This window comes from Molossus molossus, unplaced genomic scaffold (assembly GCF_014108415.1).
Source record: "Molossus molossus isolate mMolMol1 unplaced genomic scaffold, mMolMol1.p scaffold_m16_p_19, whole genome shotgun sequence".
NCBI classification, from domain to species: domain Eukaryota; kingdom Metazoa; phylum Chordata; class Mammalia; order Chiroptera; family Molossidae; genus Molossus; species Molossus molossus.
This window is the reverse complement of record NW_023425354.1, coordinates 40,675,970-40,703,199: the sequence shown is the minus strand read 5'-3', so window position 1 is coordinate 40,703,199 and position 27,230 is coordinate 40,675,970. Positions and strand designations below refer to the sequence as shown.

General features: G+C 40.4%; 1 protein-coding gene across 6 annotated transcripts in view; it reads left to right on the top strand.

The window, feature by feature from the left end:
• Window positions 1-3,693: 3,693 nt before the first annotated feature.
• BLMH (bleomycin hydrolase) overlaps window positions 3,694-27,230 on the top strand; it is a 47,398-nt gene continuing 23,861 nt past the window's right edge. For 2 of the 6 annotated variants that reach the window (XR_004960385.1, XM_036269337.1), the window contains exons 1-8: window positions 3,694-3,850; window positions 4,168-4,365; window positions 7,110-7,219; window positions 8,010-8,151; window positions 8,926-9,014; window positions 10,183-10,275; window positions 26,013-26,168; window positions 27,060-27,218. Coding sequence is in view for 5 of the 6 variants with exons in the window: in XM_036269337.1 (XP_036125230.1) it covers window positions 3,838-3,850; window positions 4,168-4,365; window positions 7,110-7,219; window positions 8,010-8,151; window positions 8,926-9,014; window positions 10,183-10,275; window positions 26,013-26,168; window positions 27,060-27,218 (960 nt within the window). In the remaining variant the exon portion in view is untranslated. The remainder of the gene's footprint in view (window positions 3,851-4,167; window positions 4,366-7,109; window positions 7,220-8,009; window positions 8,152-8,925; window positions 9,015-10,182; window positions 10,276-26,012; window positions 26,169-27,059; window positions 27,219-27,230) is intronic. The other 4 variants (XM_036269339.1, XM_036269340.1, XM_036269341.1 and 1 more) reach the window with 4 other exon arrangements.

Below are 27,230 nucleotides of genomic sequence, written 5' to 3'. Positions count from 1 at the left end.
CATTATTCCAAGACCTCTGTGCTCTACTTAATCTCTAGACATCTTTTTTTTTAAATCCTCACCTGAGGACATTTTTCCATTTTTTGTTCGAATAGAGTGGGAGGGAGGGGGAGAGAGAAAAAAAACATCGATGTGAAAGGGACACCTCAAGTGGCTGCCTCATGCATGACCCAACCAGGGCTGGGGACAAACTGTAACCACAGTACATACCCTTAGCGGGAACCGAACCCAGGTCTCTCTGGACCACAGGCCGACACTCTAACCACTGAGCCAAACCAGCCAGGGTCTTTTTTTTTTTAATCCTCACCTGAGAATATTTTTTCATTCATCTTCAGACAGAACAGGAGGAAGAGAGGAAGAGACAGAGAGAGAGAGACAGAGAGAGAGAGAGAGAGAGAGAGAGAGAGAGAGAGAAACATCGACGTGGGAGAGATACATTGACTGATTGCCTCCCGCAAGACCCCGACCAGGGCTGGGGACAAACTGCAACTGAGGTACATGCCCTTGACTGGAATTGAACCCATGACTCATTGGTCCTTGGGCTGATGCAATAACCGCTGAGCCAAACCAGGGCTCTCTAGACATCTTTTAATCAGCCTTCTGGACTTCTCTTTCTGGGTGTCCCGTGAGAACTCCAAACTTGCCAAGGCCCAAACTGAATTTATTTCTACTCATTCGCATACTCCCAAACATGTCTGTTTTTCTGTATTCCCTCTCTTGGTGTATGACATCACCATCCATCCTCTCATTCAACTGCAAACTTCCAGATTATTGGTGCCTCTTCCCTTTCCACAGTTTAAGGCTTTTGTCATGTCCCAAAGGCACTACTGGAATAGCCTTCCTTTTATTTTTCTTTCTTTTAATTACATTTTTCCCATCACCATTTATCCTCTCTATGCTCTCTTCCACCTCCACACCCCCCGCACCTCCCCCTGCAATTGCCACATTGTTATCCATATTCATGAGTTCTCTCTTTTTCTTTTTTGCTCAATCCCTTCAACACACACCCCTACCCCTAACCAGAGCGATCCGTCTGCTCTCTATCTATGAGTCTGTTTCTATTTTGTTTGGTAGTTCAGTTTGTTCCTTAAATTTCACATAACAAGTGAAACCATGTGGTACTTGTCTCTCTCTGTCTGGCTCATTTCACTTAGCATAATATTCTCCAGGTCCATCCATGCTATTGCAAAAGGTAAACTGTTCTTCCTTTTTATGGCAGAGTAGTATTCCACCGTGTAAATGTACCACAGCTTTTTTATCCACTCATCTACTGATGGACACTTGGGCTGCTTCCAAATCTTGGCTGTTGTAAACAACACTGCAATGAACATAGGGGTGCATATATTCAAATTAGCTTTTCAGATTTCTTCCGATGAATGGAATAGCCTTCTAATTAGTATCCCTATCTCCAAAATGTCTCCCCTCCAAATCATTATCCCACTGCCACTGGGTTTCTTCATAGAACTGAACATATTCTCCTTTGTTTAAAAACTTATTTTGGCTTCTAATTAACCATAGACTAAAGTCCAGATGCTCAGGCATGGCATATAAAACCCTTCAAATCCTGACCCAAACCTACCTTTCCAGTCCTACACGTTGCCCCTGATCTCAACACCTTCCTTGCTTCTAACCACATCAAACTATGATGCACAGCCTCTTGAACATGATTTCACCGTGTGCTTTAATTCCTCTGTGCTTTTGCTGGTGCTTGGCACACATTTCTTCTGTTGTTGTTGTTGTTGTTTTGTTTTTCCTTGTAAAAAGCCCATCCACTCTTTAGGATTATGCTTACTTGTCATCTCTTTTTTTCAGACACCTCTGGCCCTAATTAACAGCTCTCTCCCTATTGTTTCTTCAACATTACTGGCATGCTAGTACAGGTTGTCCAAAGTTATTTTGCATCTTTTTCATTACATTGTGAGGTTCTTAAGGACAAGATTAAGCTTTGTTAGCCTCCATATCATCAGCAGCCTGCCCAGTGTCTAGTTTATGTTAGATACTGAATAAAATTTTATAAGTTAAATTGGGGCATGATGCTTGAATATCATTTTGTGAAAGAACCAATGGTTTCTTTCAGCATACTTTTCAGCCTGTTCCTTTTCTTCAGATAATCAGAAGAATCTCAGAATAGGACAGTTAATGGGCCCTGTTGGAGATATTTGCTATGTCACATCCCCATACTTTGGCTAGTTATCTCTAGGGACATAGAGACTATGACTTCTCAAATGACTGGTTGGTGTCTGAGTGTGGATTTTTGCAGATATTACAATTCCTCAGAACCAGTGAGGATTTTCAAATTAGGATCTAGATTCTAGGTTCCACAGAAGACTCTCACTATTCTGAAGAAAACAGTCAGAGTTTCCAATAATAAGAAAGATATATTTGTATTTGTTGTATCACCTGTGGGTCCCATACCAACATCTCACTAAGGGCTGAGATTTTAAAGCATGAGAAACAATATAAAAGGACTTCACAATCTCAAAATCTTGGAAAACAGCTGAGCTATCTTGGGGGGTGGGGGGAAATGGGGGCTCATTTGTGGGTTTTGTAGAGTGTCTGGCAAAACAGCATAGATGCTTAAGACTGACCTCTGTCATTCTCTTTCATTAAACCCCGAAGTACATGCTAGGCTGGGTAGGAGACACCAATTCCATGATGCCCAGGATGGATGTTTTCTTGCTGTTGATCTTCACCTGAGGGTATTTTTTCATTGGTTTTTAGATTGGGAGGGAGGGAGGAAGAGAGAGAAACATCTACGTGAGTGAGACACATCCACTGGTTGCTTCCCACAGGACCAAGACCAGGGCCAGGGATGGAACCTGCAACCCAGCTACATGCTCTTGACTGGGAATCGAACCCGTGACCCTTCCGTCGTCAGACCTACACAGTAACTGCTGGGCCAAACCAGCCCCGCCTGGATCGTTTTTCCTTTAATTAGCAGCTGCCTACCTGTAGAGCCGTGGGAGCAGCTCCTGAGAAGGTGGGAAAGAGCTTGGTGCCAATTTCTCCTTAAATACAAGAACTGGGTTCTGACTAGAATCCAAGCAACAAGTCGCCACTGAAAATGCAGTGATGGGTCAGCAAAGGCTGTCTCGGTACAGGAAGGGCCTCTGGGCCCTGGCCGGGGAGCTCAGTTGGTTAGAGCGTCCTCCGCACAAGTCAAGGTTTGGGTTCGGTTGCGGGCTCCATCTCGGGTCAGGGCACCTACAACAAGCAACCAATGGATGCACAACCGAGGGGAACAACAAATCCACCTCTCTCTCTCTCTCCCTCACAAATCAATAAATAAAATTAAAACCAAAAAACACCTCCGTTTAAAAGAGCCTTTGGGTACATTTTTGTGGCCGGTTAACAGGTGCTAAATCGTATGCTTAATCTGCGGCTCCTCAGCTCCCTCTAGGCTTCTGCAAAGGCTTCAGGGAGCCCCCTGCCCAGGGCGAGAGTGTCGGGGCTCCGGGCCGGCGAGGAAGCCCCTGGGCGCCCGACTCGAGCTGCCGGCGCGCAGGCAGCGGACTCGCCGGCCGAGGGCGCGGGCCCGGGAGCCGCGGGGCGGGGCCGCGGGCAGGACCGAGCACGTCAGCGGCCGCCCTCGCAGCCTCCCTGGAGCGGGCGGCCCGCGGGCGCTGACTCAGCAACGCGAGGGAGGAAGTTTTGTCCCTCCACGGACCCCGTTTCTGTCGGCGGCAGCCCTCCGCCGCCGCAGCACCCGTTTCCTCTTTCCGGCGCTCGGGTGCGAGAGGCCGGTCGGGACTCCGAGGCAGCGGTCCGCCGTGCAACCCGTGCGCTCGCCGGAGGCCGCCGAAGACGACCGCCCCCCAGCCGGGCTGCAAGGGCGCCATGACCAGCGCGGGTGAGCCGCCGCCCTCCTCGCCCCGGGCCTGGCCGGGGTCCTCCTCGTTGCACCGCTGGGACCCGGAGGCCCGGCAGCGGGCAAGGGCCGGGGCCGGGGCCGGGGCCGGGGGGGGGGGGGGACACGGAGCCCTCTGGGCCGGCTGCAGCGGCCTGCGGGGAGGCAGCATCTTGGGGGAAGACGCCGGTAAAGGGCTTCCCCACCGCCATGGTCACCCCCGCATGCTCACGCGAAGTTAGGAGGCAGGGTGTGGGTGTCCCGGATCAGCCCTCTTCAGCCCCTTTTTGGTGTTATCATCCCGTTTGGTCTTCCAACAGGGCTGAATTCGGAGAAGGTAGCTTCTCTGATTCAGAAACTGAATTCCGACCCTCAGTTCGTACTTGCCCAGAATGTCGGGACCACCCACGACCTGCTGGACGTCTGTCTGAAGAGGACCACGGTACAGGGTGCTCAGCATGTGTTCCAGCACGCTGTGCCCATGGAGGGCAAGCCAGTCACCAACCAGAAGAGCTCAGGTGAACCCTCAAAACTTCCTGCACACTTGACCTTCCTGCCAGGGTCCCATTTGAAGAACGGTCTTAGGGGGGCAGAGAATTGTATTGAAAGAACTGGTGGTAAATTTCTGGAGAATAGGTATAGGTAAAGGCAGGTTCAAGTATATAACTTGGTGACTTGCTTTGGTGCTCTCTGGCTTGTTAGTATTTTATTTGAGTACTAAGGTGACAAGTCCATGGTCATCTGTTTGAATTCATGATACTCTGTGCTATTGCATCCCCATGTGCTGGAGATATATGTAATTGGTACAGAACAGACCATGCAAAAATGTTCATTTCCTAGAGGACTCCCCCAAGTCGCCTCAAAGGCCGCATGTAAGTGTATAAAATGGAAAAGGCGCAATGTAGTTGCATCAACATGTCATTGAATGTTATCTTTAAATATGCTTCGAGGTTGCAACTTGAGCAAAAGTTGGCTCAGTTACACCAATAGACTAGTTTGTAATACAAAAAAAATCTTCAATTCTCATGTCTTACTGATCAAGAGCTCTTGTTTTCCTATCTGCTATCTAGCACTACTGTCAGCTACAGTGAAAGGAATCTAAATGAGGGGGACATTCACACAACAAAATTGTACTAAAAGGACTTTTTTTTAAAGTCCTCACCTGAGGCTATTTTTTCCATTGATTTTCAGAAAGAATGGAAGGGAGGAGGACGGAAGGGAAGAGAGAGAGAGACACATCGATTGGCAGCCCCAACCAAGGCCAGAGATTGAACCCACAACCCTTCGGTGCACAGGCTGATGCTCTAACCACTGAGAAACACTGGCCAGGACTAAAAGGACTTTTTAAAAGTCTATCCATTTTAAAACTACTCCTAGTCTATTTTGACAGACAGCAGATCGGTGCTTGCTTAGAGCCAGTCAGAACTCAAACTATACATTTAACATGGGTCTATTTTATTATATGTAAATTATACCTCAGTAAAGTTTTTTTTTAATTTTAAGGAAAAAATCATGACCTTGCAATAATTAATCTTTTGCTGCAGTAGAAATGCATGGGGTGATGTAGACTGTCAAGCTACAAATTATAGTTAGTAATATCACACTGGCCTTATATAGTTTAGATTGCAGTGGCCTCTTAGGGAAAAGCCTGGAAATGTTCATTTGGAAAAGATCAGGTCTTATATATCCTATAGTGTCACTGTTGTTTACAAATGATACAAATAGCACATGAGCTGTTTGTCGGCTATTTTCATGCAGTTTTTACATTAACAGCTCATGCAGATTCCTGCTCGTGAGAGAGGTGGCATACAGATAAACCCAAGGTAAAGATGAGGTAGACTAGGTCACTAATGACTCTCAAAAAAACCTTTAGTTACTTATTTTTAATTATTTTGTTTGTTTTGTTATAAAGTTAGTGTAGTTCAATGGTGAATATTTGAAAAATACCGACAAGTAAACATTTTTTTCTGTCAGGTCTTTATTCTGTGTGTGTGTGTATGTATAATATGGGTGGATACCTTAAATATTGTTAGGTAACCTGCCTACCTTTTTCACTTACCAATATATTGTGAACATATTTCATATCAGTAAAAGTTATGCCCAAATAAAGTTGTTGTTTTCTCCCCCCTCTGAATTTTCAGAAAAAGAGTTACTCTGTATTTGAGGCCTCACAAAAAGTCTCATAATGACCACTCTCAGTTCATTTATTTTGAAGTAAACTACAGTTTGACAAAGACATTATTCTGAAATGACCTCAGTTCGTGCTAGTTTTAGATGATTATAGAGTTCAATTGATTGGATCGGTTTTTTAGAAGGCAAAAAAAATTGAACACAGTATATTCCTGAATATTGTAAATAGGCCTTCTAAAATAAAGATTGCTTAAGTTAAGTACAAGAGATAGTAACCTTGTAGAGTCTGGGATTATCCACTTACAGGACAAATGGAGAATGTAATTGTATAGTTGAGGCATGGCATAAAATGTTCAGGGACAGCATCATGGATGGATTCAAGACATTGCTGGGACCCAGATGTACTAGATGGAAGAAAAGTGGTGTGCTCTGATTGAAAGAATGTATCTAATCATAGCAAAGGCTCTGATGCCTGGAGGCATGTGAAGAATTTTTAATTCTCTTTGGAAGAAGGGGAATTGATTTATGTTAGGGTTACCTTATGTTGAAGCATATACTGTATATTCCAGATTAAAAGGTAGGGTCTTTTTAAAGCTTTTACAACATATGGCCAAATTGCCCTCAGATATTTAGTATCTGTTTAGATCACTATCCAGAGTGTATCATGATACTATTTTCCCAAGTCCTTGCTAATGGGTATTATAAATTAAAAAGTAATATTTCTCCACTTAATAGGTATCTTATAATGAACTTAAACATTTTTTTTGGTCACCACTTGTATCTTTTCAGCCATTAAATTATCTATTTATGATCTCTGCTCATATTTGTCTGTCAGTATTTATCAGGGTTTATGTCTATCAGGGTTTAACTAATGTGATTTTCTTATGGATTTGTAATGGATTCTTCATGTGATATGTAAAGAGATTTTTTTATATGTTAAGAATGTTATACCTTTGCATATATATAGTTCAAATAGTAATTATTACTTTTCTTGTTTTGTTTTAATATTTCTGCTCTTTCTGATTTAATCTTAAATTGTCCAAGATCTCATAATGGGTCCATTGTTGGTAAATACAATGTAATCTATGTGAACATACATAATGATTTCTTGGTTTTTGCTTTCTTCTTTTAGGGCGATGCTGGATCTTTTCTTGTCTGAACGTTATGAGACTTCCATTCATGAAAAAATTTAATATTGAAGAATTTGAGTTTAGTCAATCTTACATCTTTTTTTGGGACAAGGTATAAGACTGATTTTGAAAGATTCTTTCTGTTTTACTGTCAGCCTTAGGAGAGACTATCTCTTCATTTATTGCTTTTCAAGTTGTAGTCCTACTTCCATTTATATGTGTGACACCATTTATTCTGATTTCCAAAGTATCAAAAGTTGACTTTTTCAAAGGCAGAACTGCTTTTGGTTGGTAAGTAGCTATGTTTTGCAGTGAAATAAGTCTACTGACTTACCCCACTGTTTCCTTGTTTCATAACTTATTTAAATTTTTTTATTTTGTTTTCAGTAATTTCTCCATTTAGCATCTATATTTAGGTTATTTGGTTTTTCTAGGATTGAATTCCCCTTCTCTGGGTAGTACTTGACTGCAAACATTAAATAATTTTATTCAATATTTTCAGTCTTTAAGTGACCATTAGATGTTTATTTATTGAAGGCTCTAAATATCAGATTTTATTTAAAAATAAAGCAATGCCTTGTTTTGGATAAACTATTGGAATATGTACACACAGATATAAGAAGAAACTAAATATTTTTGTGAGGCTAGGTACTGATAATTTAGTTACCTACTTTAGTTTAAAAATACCAACTATGTACACCTGAAACGAATATAATATATCAATTGTGCCTCAATTTTTTTTTAAAAAGCCAAAAAAAAAACAACCCTACCTGAAACTAATATGTCAATTATATGTATTCAATTAAAAAACAAACTACTATGTTGGGTCTATAGCAGTTTCATGACTCCTATTAATAATGCAAATAAAAATATTAGCTTTCTTATATAACTTTCTACTCTAGGTTGAACGTTGTTACTACTTCTTAAATGCTTTTGTGGACACAGCCCAGAAAAAGGAGCCTGAAGATGGTAGGCTGGTGCAGTATTTGCTTACAAATCCTGCAAATGATGGTGGACAATGGGATATGCTTGTCAATATTGTTGGTAAGAGCCTTTCTCTAATGGAAATGAAACGGCATGATTAAGCAAGGCTCTGTAGTTGGGCTCTGTAGTTAGACATGTTATGTACAGAGTAGAATTAGTCTCCCAGAAGGTTATATAGTTAGCTGTAAGAACTTTTATATCACATGTATCTTTTTTTTTAAGTCCTCACCTGAGAATATGTTGTTATTGATTTTTAGAGAGAAAGGAAGGGAGAGAGAGAAAGAGAGAAACATCAACCAGTTACCTCCTGTACATGCCCTGATTGGGGATTGAACCTGCAACCTAAGTATGTGCCCTGACCAGTAATTGAACCTGCACCCATTTGGTGTATGGGATGATGTTCCAACTATCTGAGTCACTCATCTACCTTTCTTAAATGAGAGGTGAGGAGATAGGTACTGTGAAGGGTGAGTTGGAGAAGAAAGAGCTGTATTAACTAGAACTAACTTGCTATGAAAAAGCTCATCTTTTGTCCATTGGTGTAATCAAGAAACACATTGAAAATGTCCTCATTCTAAAAAGTGTTTTCTTTTGGGAAAACCTCATCATGCTGAGCACTTTACAAAGTATGATAGATGAATAGAATTAATTCTAAGGTAGATGGAAAAATATGGAGATTAAATAGGCAGTTTAATTTTATGAAGCATAAGATTGTTAAGTTTCTGAATTAGACCAACAAAATATGGCCTAGTTTTTAAATCAATAGCTATTTTTGCCAGGAATGCTGGAGTTTACTTTTACCTATTGAACGCTAACATTTATTTATTTTTGTAGAAAAATACGGTCTTATTCCTAAGAAGTGCTTCCCTGAATCTCATACAACAGAGGCAACCAGAAGGATGAATGATATTCTGAATCACAAGGTACAACATACGGAGCAGGGTGGGATTGAATTTACTGTACTTACCTTAAAACTTCTGACTTTCCAAGGGGATTTCAGCATTTCAGTATACACAATTAACGTACAAGATAGCCAGTTTTCTTCAAAAGAAATGTAGCTACATATTAACTTTAAATTGGGGGTGGGGGTGGGGGGTTTCCTTTCAAAAAATCTTCCGCTTTTATTTCTATTGATTTTAATATTTTCATCCGGGTACTCAGGAAAGAAAGTCCTACGTTCAATTAATATGGGCCAGAAGCACACTGGGTACTGTGCCTCTTACCTGGCTTTAGTGGAGGTGGGCTGGGACAGTTCTACGTACTAATAAAACCAAAAAGAACTATCTGTGAGACTTCCTTAAAGAGTATGCTGAGCCCTGGCTGGTTTGGCTCAGCAGTTGGAGCGTCGGCCTGCGGTACAGAGAGACCCGGGTTCGGTTCCCGCTAAGGGCACGTACCTTGGTTGCAGTTTGTCCCCGGCCCTGGTTGGTTGTGCGGGTGGCAGCCACTCGATGTGTCCCTTCACATCGATGTTTCTCTCTCTCTTTCTTCCTCTCTCTCCCTCCCGCTCTATCTGAACAAAAAATGGAAAAATGTCCTCGGGTGAGGATAAAAAAAAAAGAGTATGCTGAGTTCAGAGGACTTGTCATCACTAGGAGAAAGATTAGATTTTAAAATAAACTGTAGGTATGTTTCCCCAATATTAGAAGTTGGTTATTTTCCACCCAGGAAATGCTGTGGATTCTTAGCCACAGGCTAAACGATCATTAATCATATAGCACTGGGTTTCATTTCAGATGAAAGCAAAATCCTGTTTAACATCATGGTTAGATTTGAGACTTACCTTTATCTTTGGCATCTCTAAAAATTGAAGACAACAAAAATGAAAACTATGTTGAGGGTTGGCATAGCCATACTCATAATAATTTGGCAGGGAAGTAGACAATCAGTGAATATCTAAATAAAAATCTGTGAGAGTGACTCAGTGGCAAAGGGAAGTAGATTGGTTGGGGAAAAACACATTTGCTTTTATGAACTTTGCCCTGGGTCTTAGCTTAGATATGCTTCAAAATAGACCTAGTGTTGTCTGTTAGGCTCATTTACAGTTGAACTGGGGTAAATATTGTGGTACTGAATAACTTTCTGTCATAGATGAGAGAATTCTGTATACGACTACGGAACCTTGTACACAGTGGAGCAACCAAAGCAGAAATCTCAGTCACACAGGATGCCATGATGGAGGAGGTAATAACAATTATTTGGATTTTTTATGACCCTTCTAAAAAACTTTCAGAGCATTCCCATCTGTTAAACTGTTTAAGATGTATAGTCACTGCAATACATATTCAATTGAATGGAAATTTACTTATTTTACAGTGTAAAAACTGAGGTAAAAACGTTGTGTTTTAGTATGGGACTTGTATGTACTTCCATCTTCTAATTACTAGTGTGGTAGTCTATATAATGTATTCTTTTATTCATTTCATAAATATTGAATACCTCCTGTGGATACAAAGATGTGGATACTGGGGATACAAAGATGAGAAACACAACCTCTACTCTCAAGGAGCTCAATCTCTTGGGAAAAAGAAAAACATGAATAAATTCTAAACCCTATGCTAGAGGTGTGTGAAAAAGGATTTACTGGTCAAAGAGGAGGGGGTGACTGATTCAGTCAGCTGAAGTTTTCATGGGGGAAGGTATTTGAACCAGCTCTTGACAGAGCAGTAGAATTTACCAGATGAATAATAGGGAAGACCATTCTAGATAAAAGTAATAGCATGAACAAAGGTGGAATTCTGAGAGAATAGTGTATCTGAAACATAAATTTTGTGAGTGTGTTTGGTAGCAAATTAAGGTAGAAAGGCAGAGCTGTGAGGGACTCTCAGGAGATACCAAGACTTTTGGCTTTATTCTGTAGGAATAAAGATGAGAATGATGTACATATAATAATGTATTGATGGTTATATCAGTAAACTTTGCAAAACCTAAAAAGCATTATATGAGGTGGTAATATTTATCATAAAGGCGGTTAAGAATATTACTTAAGCACTGGTTGGTGTGGCTTAGTTGGTTGGAGCGTTGTCCCATATACTGAAAGGTTGTGGGTTCCATTTCCTGTCGGGGCACATATCTAGGTTGCAGGTTCAATCCCCTATCAGGGGCACACGGGAGGCAAACCAATCAATGCTTGTCTCTCATTGATGTTTCTTTCCCTTCCCCTCTCTAACAAATCAATAAGCATATCCATGGGTGAGTATTAAAAAAAAAGAATATTACTTAATACCATCTATAATCCAGATCAATATGCCTAAACCTCTGAAATTGCTTTTAAAAAAATAAACATTTCCCTTTTTCATCTAGAGGACTCTACTAGGAATCACTCAACTAACAATTTCCGTTTACTGCAATGGACAACACGTATTTTCCTTTGAATTTTAGAGAGGAAGTATAGTGTATTTGAAAGCATGATCTAGAGTCAAACTGTCTGAGTTCTGAATCTCTCATAACCAACAGCCTTTGTCAGGTTTGTTAAACTCTCAAGTCTCAGTTTATTCAAATGCATAGCCCATGCTTAACACAATAGCTCTTTCTTAAGTATTTGTTGAATGGATGAACGCAGAGATTTCATTTTGCCAAATGCATTTAAATTATCTCATACTCAACTCTTTCTTTACTTAAATGTTCTTATTTAAGAGAGGAAAAAATAGAGGGACCTGGGTTTCAATTCTGGTTCTGTCACTTAATAGCTCTGATCTTGGGTGAGATACTTAACCTGTCTAAAATGCGGTTTGGGACTTAAAATATATTTCTCATGGGATTTTTGTGGGAATCACATAAGAAATTAAGTAAAAGAATGCACGGCATAGTGCCTGGCACATAGGGGTTGTTCAGTAAATGTTGGTTCTTTTTTCTTCCTGCTTGGAATGATTTCTCTTGTTGAGGCTGTATCTCTTGCATAATTTGCTTTCATTCATGATTATAGTAAGATGGTGGGGCATAGTAAGGATGAAGTTTCAATAAACAGTTATAGAATAGGACCCAGATAATACTTCTTAAAGATCGTAAGCATCCTGTTGGCTTTTGATGTTTGCTTTAATGATTTTTTTTTTTTTTTTATCCTCACCCGAGGACATTTTTCCATTTTTTGTTCAGATAGAGCGGGAGGGAGAGAGAGGTAGAGAGAGAGGAAGAGAGAGAGAAACATCGATGTGAAGGGACACATAGAGTGGCTGCCACCCGCACGACCAACCAGGGCCAGGGACAAACTGCAACCGAGGTACGTGCCCTTAGCGGGAACCGAACCCGGGTCTCTCTGTACCGCAGGCCAACGCTCCAACCGCTGAGCCAAACCGGCCAGGGCTGCTTTAATGATTTTTAAAGGATATATCTAAGATCCACTCCTGCCCATGAGGTTGGCTGATAAGAATTAGGACAGATGTGTTTCACATATCTTTCCTCCCATACTCCTATTATTTTTCTTACCTTGGAAAAATAGTAAGGCATCATTATACCAAATGCTGGCTATGGATGCTTTTAGGATTATTTACTTAATGATTCTGCCTAAACTGTTTACAGAGTTCTGTATAGTAGATTTTTAGAGTTTACAGTCTTCCAAATGACTCCTCTTTATTGAACCCGACTCTTTGGTAATGAGAAGTGTAGCTATGATTTTAAAGCCACAGATTAGTACCTATGATATGCCTAGACTTGTAGGCATATCCAAGTGATGAGTTATCAATAGTCATGATGTTTGGAAAGCTTTGAATGAAAGGGTTTTATGCCTAAGGCATTCTTTCTGAGGGAAGAGAGTACAGGTTGCTTGGTGAAGTGACAGACAAGTCAGATCTGTTTTGGAAATGTGTTGTCACCTCTATTGCACTGTTTTCTCAATGCATCTAATCTTTCTTAGCCTTCGGATCCCCTTTGGATTATTAATGTATTCTCTACCAAAACTCTGTTAAAAACAAAACGTAAAGACTAGAAAGAATATCTGTCAGTGCCATGAAAAGAGACAAAAAGCCATTATTATTTGCTTAATAATGAAATTTTATAGCAGTGGTTCTCAGCTCTTAAAAGCATTATAGAGTCCTAGACTGACTCCAAACCTAAAAAATTGATTTCCCTGAGAAAAGCCTAGTTATGTATATTTATATATTTTTAAGACTTCTTTGATTTAAAAAACATTTTTAACATCAAAATATGAAAAGGCGCCCTGGCCGGTTTGGCTCAGCGGTTAGAGCGTTGGCCTGTGGTCCAGAGAGACCCGGGTTCGGTTCCCGCTAAGGGCACGTACCTTGGTTGCAGTTTGTCCCCAGCCCTGGTTGGGTCGTGTGGGTGGCAACCACTCGATGTGTCGCTCTCACGTCGATGTTTCTCTCTCTCTCTCTCCCTCTCACTCTATCTGAACAAAATATCGAAAAATGTCCTCGGGTGAGGATAAAAAAAAATATATATGAAAAGGCATATGGTGAGAAGTGTGTTTCCCGCACTGTTCTCCATCCTTTAAGTTCCCACATACCCCAAATCAGTTTTATTAGTTTGTTATCGTATTAGCAGTTAGTCATCCTTCCAGAGATTTTTTTTTTTTTTTTAACAATCCAACACAAGTGTATATTATTTTACGCCTCTAGTTGGGGCACAGATGTTAGTATATCATACATATTCTGTGCAGTGCTGTTTTTTTAATCCTCATCTGAGGATATGTTAATTGATTTTAGAGAGAGAGGAATGGTGAGGGAGAGAGAGGACCATCAGTATGAGAGAGAAACATCAATCAATTACCTCCCATATGCACTCCAACCGGGGATCACACCCCAAACCCCTTGGTGTACAGGACAACGCTCCAACTGGGCCACCCGGCCAGAGCTGTACAGTGCTGGGGTTTTTGTTTGTTTTTGTTAATCCTCACCAAAGGATTTTTTTCCCATTGATTTTTAGAGAGAGTGGAAGGGAGGTGGGTGGAGAGAGAGAGAGAGAGAGAGAAACATTGATTGGTTGCCTTCCACACAAGCCCTGACTTGGCCCAAGGTTTGAACCTGCAACACAGGTACATGCCCTTGACTAGGAATTGAACCCAAGACTCTCAGGTGCACTGACTGGTGTTCTAACCACTGGGCCATACTGGCCAGGGCTGTACAATGATGTTTTCAATTTAACAACATATCTTGGAAATCTTTCATGGGAAAATTTTGATAATATTGATACATAAAGAACTTACGCATTTAAAAAAATATTCGCATGGTATTCCATTGTCTGGTCATACCATCATTAATTTAACTGGTTCCATTTTAAGATAAATCCTGGTTATTTTCAAACTTCTATTTTTAAAAAACTGCAATAAATTATCTGTACATACATCATTTTGCATATGTATGTTTATACCTATAGGTTATATCTCTAGCAGTAGAATTGTTTAAATTAAATTTAATGGGGTTACATTGATTAATAAAATTTTATAGGTTTCAAGTGTACAATTCTATAATACATCATCTATATATTGTATTGTGTATTCACCACCTAAAATCTAGTCTCCTCTGTAACCATTTATCCCTCCTTTGCCCTCTTCTATGAGGGCACTGCCCTTTGCCTCTGATAATCACCATACTGATATCTTTGTCTATGAGTTGTTGTGTTTTTTGTTTTTTGGGTTTTATTTTGTTTTTGTTTCTTGTTCTTAATCCCTTCACTTCTTTCACCCAGCCCCCTCCACTCCTCCTTCCCCAACAGCTGTCAGTCTGTTCTTTGTATCTATCAGTGTGTTTTTTATTTGTTTCTTTTTCCATTTATCTGTTCATTTGTTTGTCTACATATAAGTGAAATCATATGGTATTTGTCTTTGACTGGCTTATTTCACTTAGTGTAATACACTTTAGGTCCATCCATGCTATTGCAAAAAGAAAGATTTCCTTTTTTACAGCCAAGTAGTATTCTCCCATGGTTTTTTATTCACTAATCTATTGATGGGCAGTTGGGCTGCTTCCAGATCTCGGCTATTGTAAATAACCCTGGTTGGGGTCATGCCAGAGGCAACCAATCAATGTCTCTCTCACATCGATGTTTCTCGCTCTCTCTCCCTCCCTCCCTCCCCCTTCCTCTCTATCTAACAAAAAAAAAAAAATCAATGGAAAATATCCTCTGGTGAGGATTAAAAAAAATAAAATAAAACTGTATGATCCAGCAATTCTACTTCTGGGTGTTTACCTGAAGAAAACAAAAAACATAATTCAAAAAGGCATCTACATCCCTATGTTCATTGCAGCATTTGTTTACAATAGCCAAGATGTGGAAACAACTTAAGTGCCCATCAGTAGATGAGTGGATAAAGATGTGTGTATTATAAATGTGTGTGTGTGTATATATGTACACAATGGAATAGTATTCAGCCATAAAAAAGAAAGAAATCTTGCCATTTGTGACAACATGGGTACACCTTGAAGGCATTATGCTAAGTGAAACAAGACAGAAAGACAAATACCAAATGATCTCTCTTATATGTGGAATTTATATATTTATATATGTATATATAAATATATATATTTCTTATTATTCCCCATTTTTTTTAGTCTTTATTGTTGAATGTATTACAGATGTTCCTCATTTTTCCCCCATTGACCCCCATTGACCCCCTCTTCCCCACTCCCACCACCCTCCTGCCTTTTCCCACACTATCGTCTGTGTCCGTTGGTTACACACATAAGTTCTTTGGTTTATTTCTTCCCACCCCCCAACCCCCTTCCCTTTGAGGTTTGTCAGTCTAGCAACCAATTTGTTCTTCTTAATCCCTTCACCTTTTCACCCATTCCCCAGACCCCCCACCCCCCAATCTGGCAACCAACAAAATGTTCTCTGTATCTATGAGAATGTTTCTGTTCTTCCTGTTCATTTTGTTTGTAGATTCCATTGTTGATAGATATGTATTCATTGCCATTTTGTTTGTTCATATATTTTATCTTTTTCTTCAAAAAGACCCTTCAACATTTCATATAACGGTTTGGTGGTGATGAACTCCTTTAACTTTTTCTTGTCTGGGAAACTCTTTATATGGCCATCGATTCTAAATGACAGCTTTGCAGGATAGAGTAATCTTGGTTGTAGGTTCTTGCTTTTCATCACTCTGAATATTTCTTGCCACTCCCTTCTGGCCTGCAAAGTTCCTTTTGAGAAATCAGCTGACAGTCTTATGGGAACTCCCTTATAGGTAACTAACTGCTTTTCTCTTACTGCTTTTAAGATGCTCTCTTTGTTTTGAACCCTTTACATTTAGATGATGATGTGTCTTGGTGTGGGCCTCTTGGGGTTCATCTTGTTTGAGACTCTCTGTGCTTCCGGGACTTGTATGTCTGTTTCCTTCACCAAGTTAGGGAAGTTTTCTGACATTATTTCAAATAGGTTTTCGATTTCTTGTTCTCTCTCTTCTTCTTCTGGCACCCCTATGATGCAAATGTTGGCACACTTGAAGTTGTCTCAGAGGCTCCTTACACTCTCCTCATTTTTTTGGATTCTTTTTTCTTTTTGTTGTTCTGATTGGGTGTTTTTTGCTTCCTCATATTCCAAATCGATGGTTTGGTTCTTGGCTTTACCGACTCTACTATTGAATCTCTGTAAATTATTCTTTATTTCAGTTAGTGCCTCCTTCATATCTGACTGTGCATCCTTCATTTCTGACTGGTCCTTTTTTATGCCCTTGAGGCCCCCACTAAGTTCATTGAGCATCCTTATAAGCAGTATTTTGAACTCAGCATCTGTTAGGTTGCTTATCTCCATTTTGCTTAGTTCTTTTCCTGGAGATTTGTTCTGTTTTTTCATTTGGGACCTGTTTCTTTGTCTCCTCATTTTGGCTGCCTCCCTGTGTTTGTTTCTGTGTATTACTTAACAAGAGGTATGGGGCTAGCTGAGACCAGATGCTGCTTGTTTGGAAGAATTTAGGGAAACCTGAAGCAGGATCCAAGACAGGCCAATCCTATGGTTAACCAACTGGCAACAGCTTGGGTGGGCCTGAAGTTTGGGTGGGGCGGGGCCTCAGGGAGTCACCAGGGTGGGACAACCAATATGAGCCAGGTTGCTAGAGTCCCAGATATGGCGGCTGTCTGCTGCCCCAGGGAAGGGCTCACCAAAAGAACAAAGGCCTCCAACAGCACATTTGTCCCGGAGAAATGCCCCTCTCCAGCCCTCGCTCCAGTGCCAAACATCTCAGTTCTTCCCTGTATGTCTCTGGTGCCCCTCGAGCTGCCTCTCCAAGCTTAGAGAGAGAGAGTCTGAGTAAATCCGTGCACAGGCCCTTTTAAGAGGAGCTGCCTGGAGCTCCAACCGTCTCAGCCTCCCTGAGTCTCAGTTCCCTCTGGTTTTTTCAGCCAGAAGTTATGGGGACTTCTCTTCCTGGCACTGGAACCCTGAGCGGGGTGCCTGGTGTGGGACGGGGACCCCTCAGTCCTCAGGGAGGACCTTCCCAGCCGAGGTGTCCTCCTGATTTTTATTCACCACATGTGGGTTTGGGACCAGCCCGTCCACCTCTGCCCCTCCTACCAGTCTCGATGTGGCTGCTTTTTTAATTCCGTAGTTGTAGGACTTCCATTTAGCTGGATTTCAGGTGGTTTTGAATGATGGTTGTTCTGTGGTTTAGTTGTAACTTTGATGTGGTTGTGGGAGGACACGATATCGCGTTTACCTACGCCGCCATCTTGACTGGAAGTCGATATATATATTTTTTAAAAGCCCAAGCTCATAGTTACAGAAAACAGATTGGTGGTTGCCAGTGATGTGGGGATGAGGGGGTGGGAGAAATGGGTTAATTGTTTTGGTTGGTTTTATTTTTTTAGTTTAAATAAATTTAATATCAAGCAAAACAAAAATATGCAATGGATACAGCCAGGTCATAGTAAAAAAAGAAAAGGGCAAAGTAAGAAGCTTATTTATAGAGAAGTATAATAAAGTTTGAAAAAGGGGTTAGAAGATAAAGAGGAGTGTTAAAAGACCTTTCTGAGGTCAAATCTAAGCTGAGACATAACTAAGAGAAGAATCCGGCCATGTAAAGTTGTGGACACAGCATACCAGACAGTGGGACAGTAGCCCTTACTGAGAGAAAGCTTGATATTTTTGAGGAATAGAAAGGAGACAGTGTGACCTGAGCCTGGAAAGAGGGTGAGAGTGGCTGAAATAGATCTTACAAAGAAACTGGCTCATATAGGGTTTGTAGGCCATGGTAAGGAGTTTGCATTCTGTTCTAAGTGGGTAAACCATTGGCTGGGGCGGGGTGGGGGTGGGGGCTTAAGCTGAGGAGTGATGTGGTTTAATTTTTCTTTTAAAAAAATTTCCTCTGGGTACTTTGAGAATGGATTGTAGAACATAAGGATAGGAAATGGGGAGACCAGTTAGGAGGCTCTTATGGTTGTGTAGATGAGAAAGTATAGTAGTTAGGACCTGCCCTGGCCGGTTTGGCTCAGCAGTTAGAGCATTGGCCCATGGACCAAAGGGTCCTGGCTTTGATTCTCAGTCAAAGGCATGTACCTGGGTTGCAGGTTTGATCCTCGGCCCTGGTCAGGGTCATGCGGGAGGCAACCAATTGATGTGTCTCTCTCATATCAATGTTTTTCTCCCTCCCTCCCTCTTACTCCCTCTCTCCTTTTCTTCCACTTGGGTGAGGGGGGAGAAAAAAAAAATATATATATGTATATATATGGGGGGGGGGTTGGTTGGTTTGGACCAGGTTAATGTAGAGGACAAGGGAAAGAAAAGAATTGGATGTCATGGTATCTTGAAGTAGGAGGCTTGCAGATATGAGAGAAGGCCTTTTGGTGGTTGGGGCAGTGTAAGGGAGCAAGTGTGTAGAAAGGGATATGTGAATGAGAGGTAATAATTGAAGAAGCAAGGTGTTGAAGGAAGGAAAGAATAGATGTGATCTAAAGTAGCACTTTCAAACTTCACTGTATATATGAATCTTTTGGAGAGCTTATTAAAATACAACTTTGTAAGTCTGGGGTGGGGCTGGAGACTGCATTTCTAACTATTTGATTCAAACACTACTCTAGAAATAGTCTCAAGATCATCATTTGAAACTCCCTATATGAGTTCATTTCCTTTAACACCACAGAAGGGCACATGTTTTTTAAATGTACCTTTTTATGTATTTTCTTTACCTGAAAATATAATTAATGCCTCCAGAAAGTATCTCCCTGCCTGCTTTTGGGAGCACAGTTTGTTTGTTTCTTAATTTATAATCTTTTTCTTTATTAATATTAGAGAGAGAGGGAGAGAGATAGAAACATCGATGAGAGAGAACATCGATGAGAGAGAACATCGATTGGCTGCCTCCTGCATGCCCCCCACTGGCAGTCAGACCCACAACCTGGGCATGTGCCCTGACCGGGAATCAAACCAGCGACCTCTTGGTGCATTGGTCGACCCAACCACTGAGCCACACTGGCTGGGCTGTTTTGTTTTTTAAATAGACCCATGCCTTTATTTCATTCCCCACCAGAAAGCAGTTGAGAGCTGTCTTCCCTTCTTTCTCCTTTCTCTGTATCTCTACAGTCACCAAAGTCCCTACTCCTTCCCTCTTGTAACTAGCTAATTTACCATCAGCACTGAACTTTCTTTAAAGTTTAACTATTTTCTGTGGCCACTTGTATGTACTTGTGGCCATTCTACTCTGTGATCAATAGGTCATTTAACCTTTGAGCGTAGTTTCTCCATCAATAAAACTAAAAAGGTGGGGTAGATAATTTCTTAAGGACACTGTAGCTTTACATTTTTATAATAGAAGTAATTAATATTTGTCCAGTGCTTTAGACTTTATTGTATACTCTCAATTCATTATTGTGTCTGCCTGTAGTTGGCCTTAAACTCTCACCCTTCTAAGTATTTATGACTGATTGTTAACTATTCCATCCCACCTTTCTCCTCTCACTTGATGTCTGTCTGCTAGTTACCATGGGTATGGAAATGAACTCGCCCCACATCATTTGTCTTTAATTTGGGAGCCACACATTTTTTTTCTCCATGTTTTGTGTCTCATGCTTTCTGTGTCCTTTTCTTTTTTTCCATTTCCTATCCTGATTCTGTTATTCACCCTTATTCAGTTCTGTATAATGACTTGTGTTCAATATCTGCTATCTTTTATTGTCCTGAATGCCAAGTACATCTTTATGAGAGGCAGGTGACACTCCCAAGTTGCCCACCAGAGAGCAGTCTTGGATATCCAAAGCTCACTGCCAATTTTGTGCCTTTGGGAACAGGGAATGTTATTTCAGAACAGCAGAGTCTCTTATCAAGAAAACCCTGGAGATTATACTTTGGAGATTTTTTTTTTTTAATTAGAGCTTGTTTAATTAACTGTTGTTAATTGGCTTGGAGCCAGATATTCCTTCCAAAGTGTTACAGACTGACTTGAATGTGAATGGCTTTGGATATGAAATAGTGCAGCATGTCTCAAATCACAGTTTTACCAAAATCCAAGAGAAAGAGATGTCATACTTATTCTCATTCATTCCTTGTATGTATCTTTGATAAAAATTCATGTTTATAAAATATATGCAATAGGGTATAGGTATTTATCCTGCAAAATTATTCACTGTAGAATTCATTTAAATAGCAAATACTGCATTTTGGGGGAGAAAGAGGAAATGATTGAACACTTTTTACTTTAGGTATGGAATCAAGTGCACAGTAAGGTACTATGTAAATTATAGTGTAAACCATTCATATTTATATTTAGAATATGTTTAAAAGTAAATAGAAATTCACTTAGTTGTCTTAATCTTCACTGGGTTTGGGCCTAGCCTCTCTGTTTTTTGGTCAGGGCCTGGCTGACCTGAAAAAAACCACCCTTGGGTGACTGAGAATTGATCAAAATCCCACAGATAGATGTTCATACACGTGTGACAAATAACAAGTTGAAATTACAAATCACTTAAATCTATAACACTTTCTTCATCTCATTGTCATTGTCTTTACCAGTGGCAGTGTCCTCATGATAAAATTGTCATTTGTGGCTATGCAGATACAAAATGACTCTCCAGTCCATGTGACTCCCTGAGCTCACTAATCTATGGCTAGAGTAGCTCAATTACAGTTGCGAATGTAATGCCCTGCCTCTACTTTTTTGTGCTGGAAACCAACCTGAGAATGATAGAATATTAAAAGAGAGATGATTTTCTCTGGCTGGTTTTGCTTAGCAGTTAGAGCATTGGCCCGCGGTCCAGAGAGGCCTGGGTTCGGTTCCCGCTAAGGGCACGTACCTCAGTTGCAGTTTATCCCTGGCCCCGGCTGGGGTCATGTGGGTGGCAGCCACTCGATGTGTCTCTCTCACATTGATGTTTCTCTCTCTTCCTTCCTCTCTCCCTCCTGCATCTATCTGAAGATAAATGCAAAAAAAAAAAAAAAGCTCTTGAGTGAGGATAAATAAATAAATAAATAAATAAATAGAGAGATGGTTTAAGGTGGTTCGGGCTCATAAACCACACAGTAAATCCTAGTAAAGGAAGATTCTGTCTTGGAAAACAGAACATAACGAAATGAAAGGCAAGCATGACTTCTGTAGGTTAATCTGCCTTTGTTAAAAGACAGTAGGATCAGGTTTTGTCTTTTATAATAGCACATGGATTAAGAGTCTCTTTATCCTTAATTATAGTCCTGATGTCATAGGCAGGCATATTCCGCATCATCTAGCTTTGGTTCAGAGAATACATTTGAACCGTGATGACAGTTTCCAATCTGTCCCAATGCTTCATGAGGCCTGGAATGCCCCGGGGATGATCAAGAGAAATAACTACACAGCAGTTTCAGTGGTTGATGATGACATATGAATGAAGACTGGGGGATTTGGGGTGTATGCTCCCTGTTGGATAAGGGAGTCAGATAGGGATTGGGTATCTAATTAGTGTCCCTGAAAGTCAATCTGGAGATGTCCTGGCTGCTCAAAACAACTACTAAAGAATGGCGAAGGAGTACCAAAAACTAAGTTCCTTAAATGGTCTTTCAGGATGAAAGTGGTGACGGTAGGGGTGTTAAAAAAAAGCAGGCAGGCATAAATTATTCTCTCTAGAACAGAGGTGGGAGTGGACATCTCTGAAGGGAGAGTAGGGTGAATTGAAAGAAGAGGGTGGGCTCTGTCAGAGTAAAAACAACAGAGTTCTCCAGAGTGGGGATGGGGTGGGGTCCAAGGAGAGGCATGTTTTTATAGGCTATAACTTTGTTTTACTCACTAAGCCTTCCCTTTTGCCTGCTTTTAGGTATCTTTATGATTTGGCTCAGGTAATCCTCTGTGATATCCCTCATCTTGCCCTGGTTGAGATCATAGGGACAGAAATAGCCCGTAGAATCAAGAGGACATTATTTACAAGATAAAATAGCTCCACTGCTCCAAGAATGACTACAACACAAGTAGGATTGGTTACTCTAATTTTAGCTGTATTTGGTAGACCTCTACTTGAAATCTAGAAAAACAAGTCAGGCAATCACTCCATCCAATACAGAATTTGCCAGTGTATTAGATTCTAATCTGTGAAATGAGAAAATGATGATGTATTTTGGGAGCCATTGTTCTTCCCTTAACTAGAGGAAAAAGAGGGAGATGTCCTTAATTATAAATAGAATTGATAGGTGATGATTTGCTGTAATCAGCTTGTGGCAGGTGTGAATCCATGGTCTCAGTCAGAGATGGACTGGAGCTGGCAAGTTTGATTTAACTACCTAAGGATGTTGGAGTCTGTGGAAACATTGCCTATATGTGTGAGTAAGGCCTTACCATCCGAATATTTTTAAAGAGAGCAGAAGCCCAATTCGAACTCCTAAATTCACATTTCACACCAGTCACTAGAGAAGAACTTCTGATTTAAGAAAAGTGTTTTTAATGTCGTTCTAGGGTTCACTGGGATATGTCTAAGACCCAGATCCTTTCTCTGGTAGATTAAGTCCATCAAGGGAGACATTAGAGAAACATAAAAGGCACTGTGGAATCAAGTGTTAAATTTTTATGCCAGAAGTATTCAGAAAAGGGAGCAGTTAGTGTGAGCTGGAAGAATTAGTGGAAACTCTCTGGAGGAGGGGCATCTTGCACTGAGCTTTAAAGCATGGGACTAGGATTGGAATCTGAAGAACACAGGAGAGAGCTAGGAAGGTACCAGTGAACAGACAGTAAGGAGAGACACAGATCAGTCCATGATGGGAAATAAGGTTGGATAAAATTACTAAGAGTTTTAATATCCAACCATGCTTATCAGGGAAATGCAAAGTAAGGCCACATTGAGATACCATTACATACACACCTACAAAGTAAAATTATAATGCCAGGTATTGGCAAGAATGCAGAACAACTGGAACTCTCTTACTTTGCTGGTGAGTATGTAAATTCCTTCAACCGCCTTGAAAGCTATTTGGATAAAAATGTTGTAAGCAGCATTATTCATAATAACTCCAAACTGGAAACAATTCATCTGTCCATCAACAAGAGAGTAGAGAAACTGTAATATATTTATACAATGGAACAATACACAACAATAAAAAACAAATTACTGATACTCACAGCACCATGAGTGAATCTCACAGCATTATGTCAACAAAGGAGGCCAGATACAAAAGAGTATGCTGTATGATTCCATTTATATAAAAAATAGGCAAAACTAATGAATAAGTTAGAATGGTGCTTACATTGAGGGAGGTTTGGGTTATTGGCTGCAAAGGGACAAGAGAACCTCTGGGATCCTGCAAATGTTCTGTATGTTGATCTGAATGGTGGTTACATGGGTGTGTATGTATGTAAAAAATTGAATTGAGCTGTATACTTAAGGTTAGTGTACCTTACAGTTTACTGAATGTAAGTTATGCCTATGTAAAAAAGTTTTTTAGAAGGTAAAAATAATAAATCAGGGCATGGAGTTTGGATTTGTTGTGGGAGATACTAAGGAAGTATTAATGACTGTTCAACAGGAAGGTGACTTCAAGAAAGTGGTACTTCTAAAATTATTCATCCTGTAGTGATGTGGAGAACAGAACAGTGTTCAGATCAGCTGTTATATCGTCAGATATAGTGCTAGATGCTGTAGGAGACACAAAGTATCCGTGACCTGTCTTTAACCTTAAGAAATTTATCATCTTCTGGAGAAACCCAGAAAATTGCAGTAAATGATAAATGCGTAATAATGGAGTCAGAGAAATAGCACTAAAGTCACGTCTTAATTCAAATCCTAATTCTGCCATTTTATTGGCTTTGTGACTTCAGTCAAGCAGTTGATTTCCCTGAACCTTGGTTTCCTTATCTGTAAACAGTGGGAATAATATCTACCACTGTTGCCGAAAGGAATTAGAGATATAGTGTTCAAAGGTTGTAGTACGGCACAGTAGACATTCAAGTAAATGTTCCCCTTTTTAAACACCGTACCCAGGAGCAATACTTTTTTTTTTTACTGTGTGTGACCTCAGTTCAGAGTGTGGTTCCTGCCACTTACTATGTGACCTTAAGTAGGTTACTTAATGTCTTAGAGCCTTGATCTGTTTTGAGAAAAAAGATAAAAGGAGGGAAAATTATACCTTAAGAGACTGTTATGAGAATTAAGCGAACTTAACAGATACATAGTATCTAGCACAAAATAGCACACTTAATAAATATAAGATTCATTTCTCTTGAATGTAATGGAGTATACAAATGTGTGGTTCAAATAATGCAGATCATAAGTGATGAAATTGGATTACGATGGTGGAGATGAAATTGGACTGGGGTGAGGAAAGAAAGGGCAGATTATAGTGTTGTTGGTTTTTTAAAGATATAGCAAATTTGATATAGAAGAGGAAGTGCTTTCTGTATTCTGAACTTATATAAGGTATATCTCTTTCTATTTTTTTATAAGTTAAAAATAATATAAAAGTGGATTGTTATGATGCTTACTTAAGGTATTATGATATCATTAGAAAATATGTTATGGCCCTGGCCAGTTTGGCTCGGTGGTTAAAGCATCAGCCCATAGATCAAAGGGTTGAGGGTTTGATTCCCAGTCAAGGGCACATAACGTACCTGGGTTGCAGGTTTGATCCCCAGCCCTGGTCAGGGTCATGCAGGAGGCAACCACTCGATGTGTCTCTCTCACATTGATGTTTCTCTCTCTCTCTCCCTCCCTTCCACTCACTGTAAAAGATCAATGAAAAAGTATCCTCGGGTGAGGATTAGCAACAACAAAAAAGAAAGAAAGAAAATATATTATGGACTCAACCCAAAAAGTGGTACCTTACTACTGATTAAAAGTTATTCTGGGTTGCCCTGGCTGGTTTGGCTTAACAGTTAGAGCATTGGCCTGTGGACCAAAGAATCGCAGGTCCAGTTTCAGCCAAGGGCATGTACCTCGGTTGTGGTTCATCCCCAGCCCTGGTTGGGACCGTGCAGGAGGCAGCTAATCAATGTGTCTCTCTCTCATTGAAAGATGGAGAATCCCCCCCTCCCCATTCTATCTGAAGATAAATGGAAAATAATCCTCCTCGGGTGAGGATTAAAAAAAAAAGTTATTCTTGGTCTAATAATACTTTTAACAGACATTGTCATCCAACTGAAAAGTTAGTGACTTTTCTCTGAGTGGAGACCCCTGTCACAATCAAAGCAAAACCTAGAAGAATAAAGGGAAGGAAATCCATTTATAAAACATATGTCATTGTGTTTCACTTGAAATATAATCAGCAGAGCAGCAACCAGGTCTTATGTATCAGTGGTAAGCAGCTTCTTGGCTAAGGAAGTTTTATTTGCAGGGCAAATACTAAGCAGTAAATATTAATATTTCAGAATTGTATTGCTCAGAGTGTTTATTTAAGAATTCGGAAGTTGACTGATATAAAATCCTGGACATCATCCTTCCAATTTTTGGAACAATATTAGATTTCCTGTGAAATTTCTGGCTTGAATTTAACCACTGGTTCCTCATGTTTTCCAAGTTTGAGGAAAATGAAGAGATAAATAACATTTTTTGTATCCATCACTCATCTGTCCTTCTCCTTTCCCCCAGGTATTTCGAGTGGTGTGCATCTGTTTGGGTAATCCACCAGAGACATTCACCTGGGAGTATCGAGACAAAGATAAAAATTATCAGAAGATTGGCCCCATAACACCCTTGGCATTTTACAAGGAACATGTCAAACCACTCTTCAATATGGAAGATAAGGTTGGAGACTGGCACTGGCAGCCACTGGCTGTTTACTTTCAGATGCCTGTTGACTACCAGGAAGGGTATACACTTCTCGGGTTAACATACATGATTATCAAACTAGAAACTAAGCAGACTTTTCCATCTCTTCCTCTCAGGTATTTTTATAGACCTAATAAAATTGATCATATCAGGATTCCCAGTGCTTCTCTTCAGAGACTTTTCTAACTAACTGTAGGCTAGCAATCAGTTTTAATCCCCACACTCACCCCTGATTTGGGGCCCACAATTATTCCCAGGTACAAACACAGTAAAGTGTTGGGTATTTCTTACTGTGGTTTCAGAGTACCTCTGAAATGTACCCTCCTCGTCCCCCTGCCCCCAACCCTGGGGACTCTCATGGAAGGGAGCAATGTCCCATCCTAATTTTTCACTTTCTCTTCAGGTTTCCTCCACTGCCTGGCAAGATGACCAAAGGTTCCCTTCCTTTATTGTCACCTTGACCCTCTTATAAGCAAATGTTTTGTGATTGCAATCCCAACTCAGCTGAGGTATTGCAAGGTGTTGAGCCCATCTTATAACTTGAGAGCAGGGATCTTGTAGTGATGGGATCTCCATCTTGCCTTACTCAAGGCATGCAATTCTTCAGAATTACTTTTGGGATAATTCTTGCCAGTAGGAGAGCTGCAGCTCCCACATGTGTCCCTTTCACTGATTAGAATATGCAAGGACCTCTGTCGGTGATTTTGCCACCTTTTGTTTCTTTGTTATTTAGCAATCTGTTTGTAATGCTATTCTTGTAGGCAGAGGTGCACTTTGATGCAAACATGTGAACTTAGAGGAGAGGTATGTTTTTTGCATGACATTTCTGGTTTTATGTTCTCATTAACATGTTCTTGATCTATATAGATTTGCTTAGTGAATGACCCTCGGCCCCAGAACAAGTATAACAAACTTTACACAGTGGACTACTTAAGCAATATGGTTGGAGGAAGGAAAACTTTATATAACAACCAGCCCATTGACCTATTGAAAAAGATGGTTGCCGCTTCCATCAAAGATGGAGAGGTTGGTATTGTT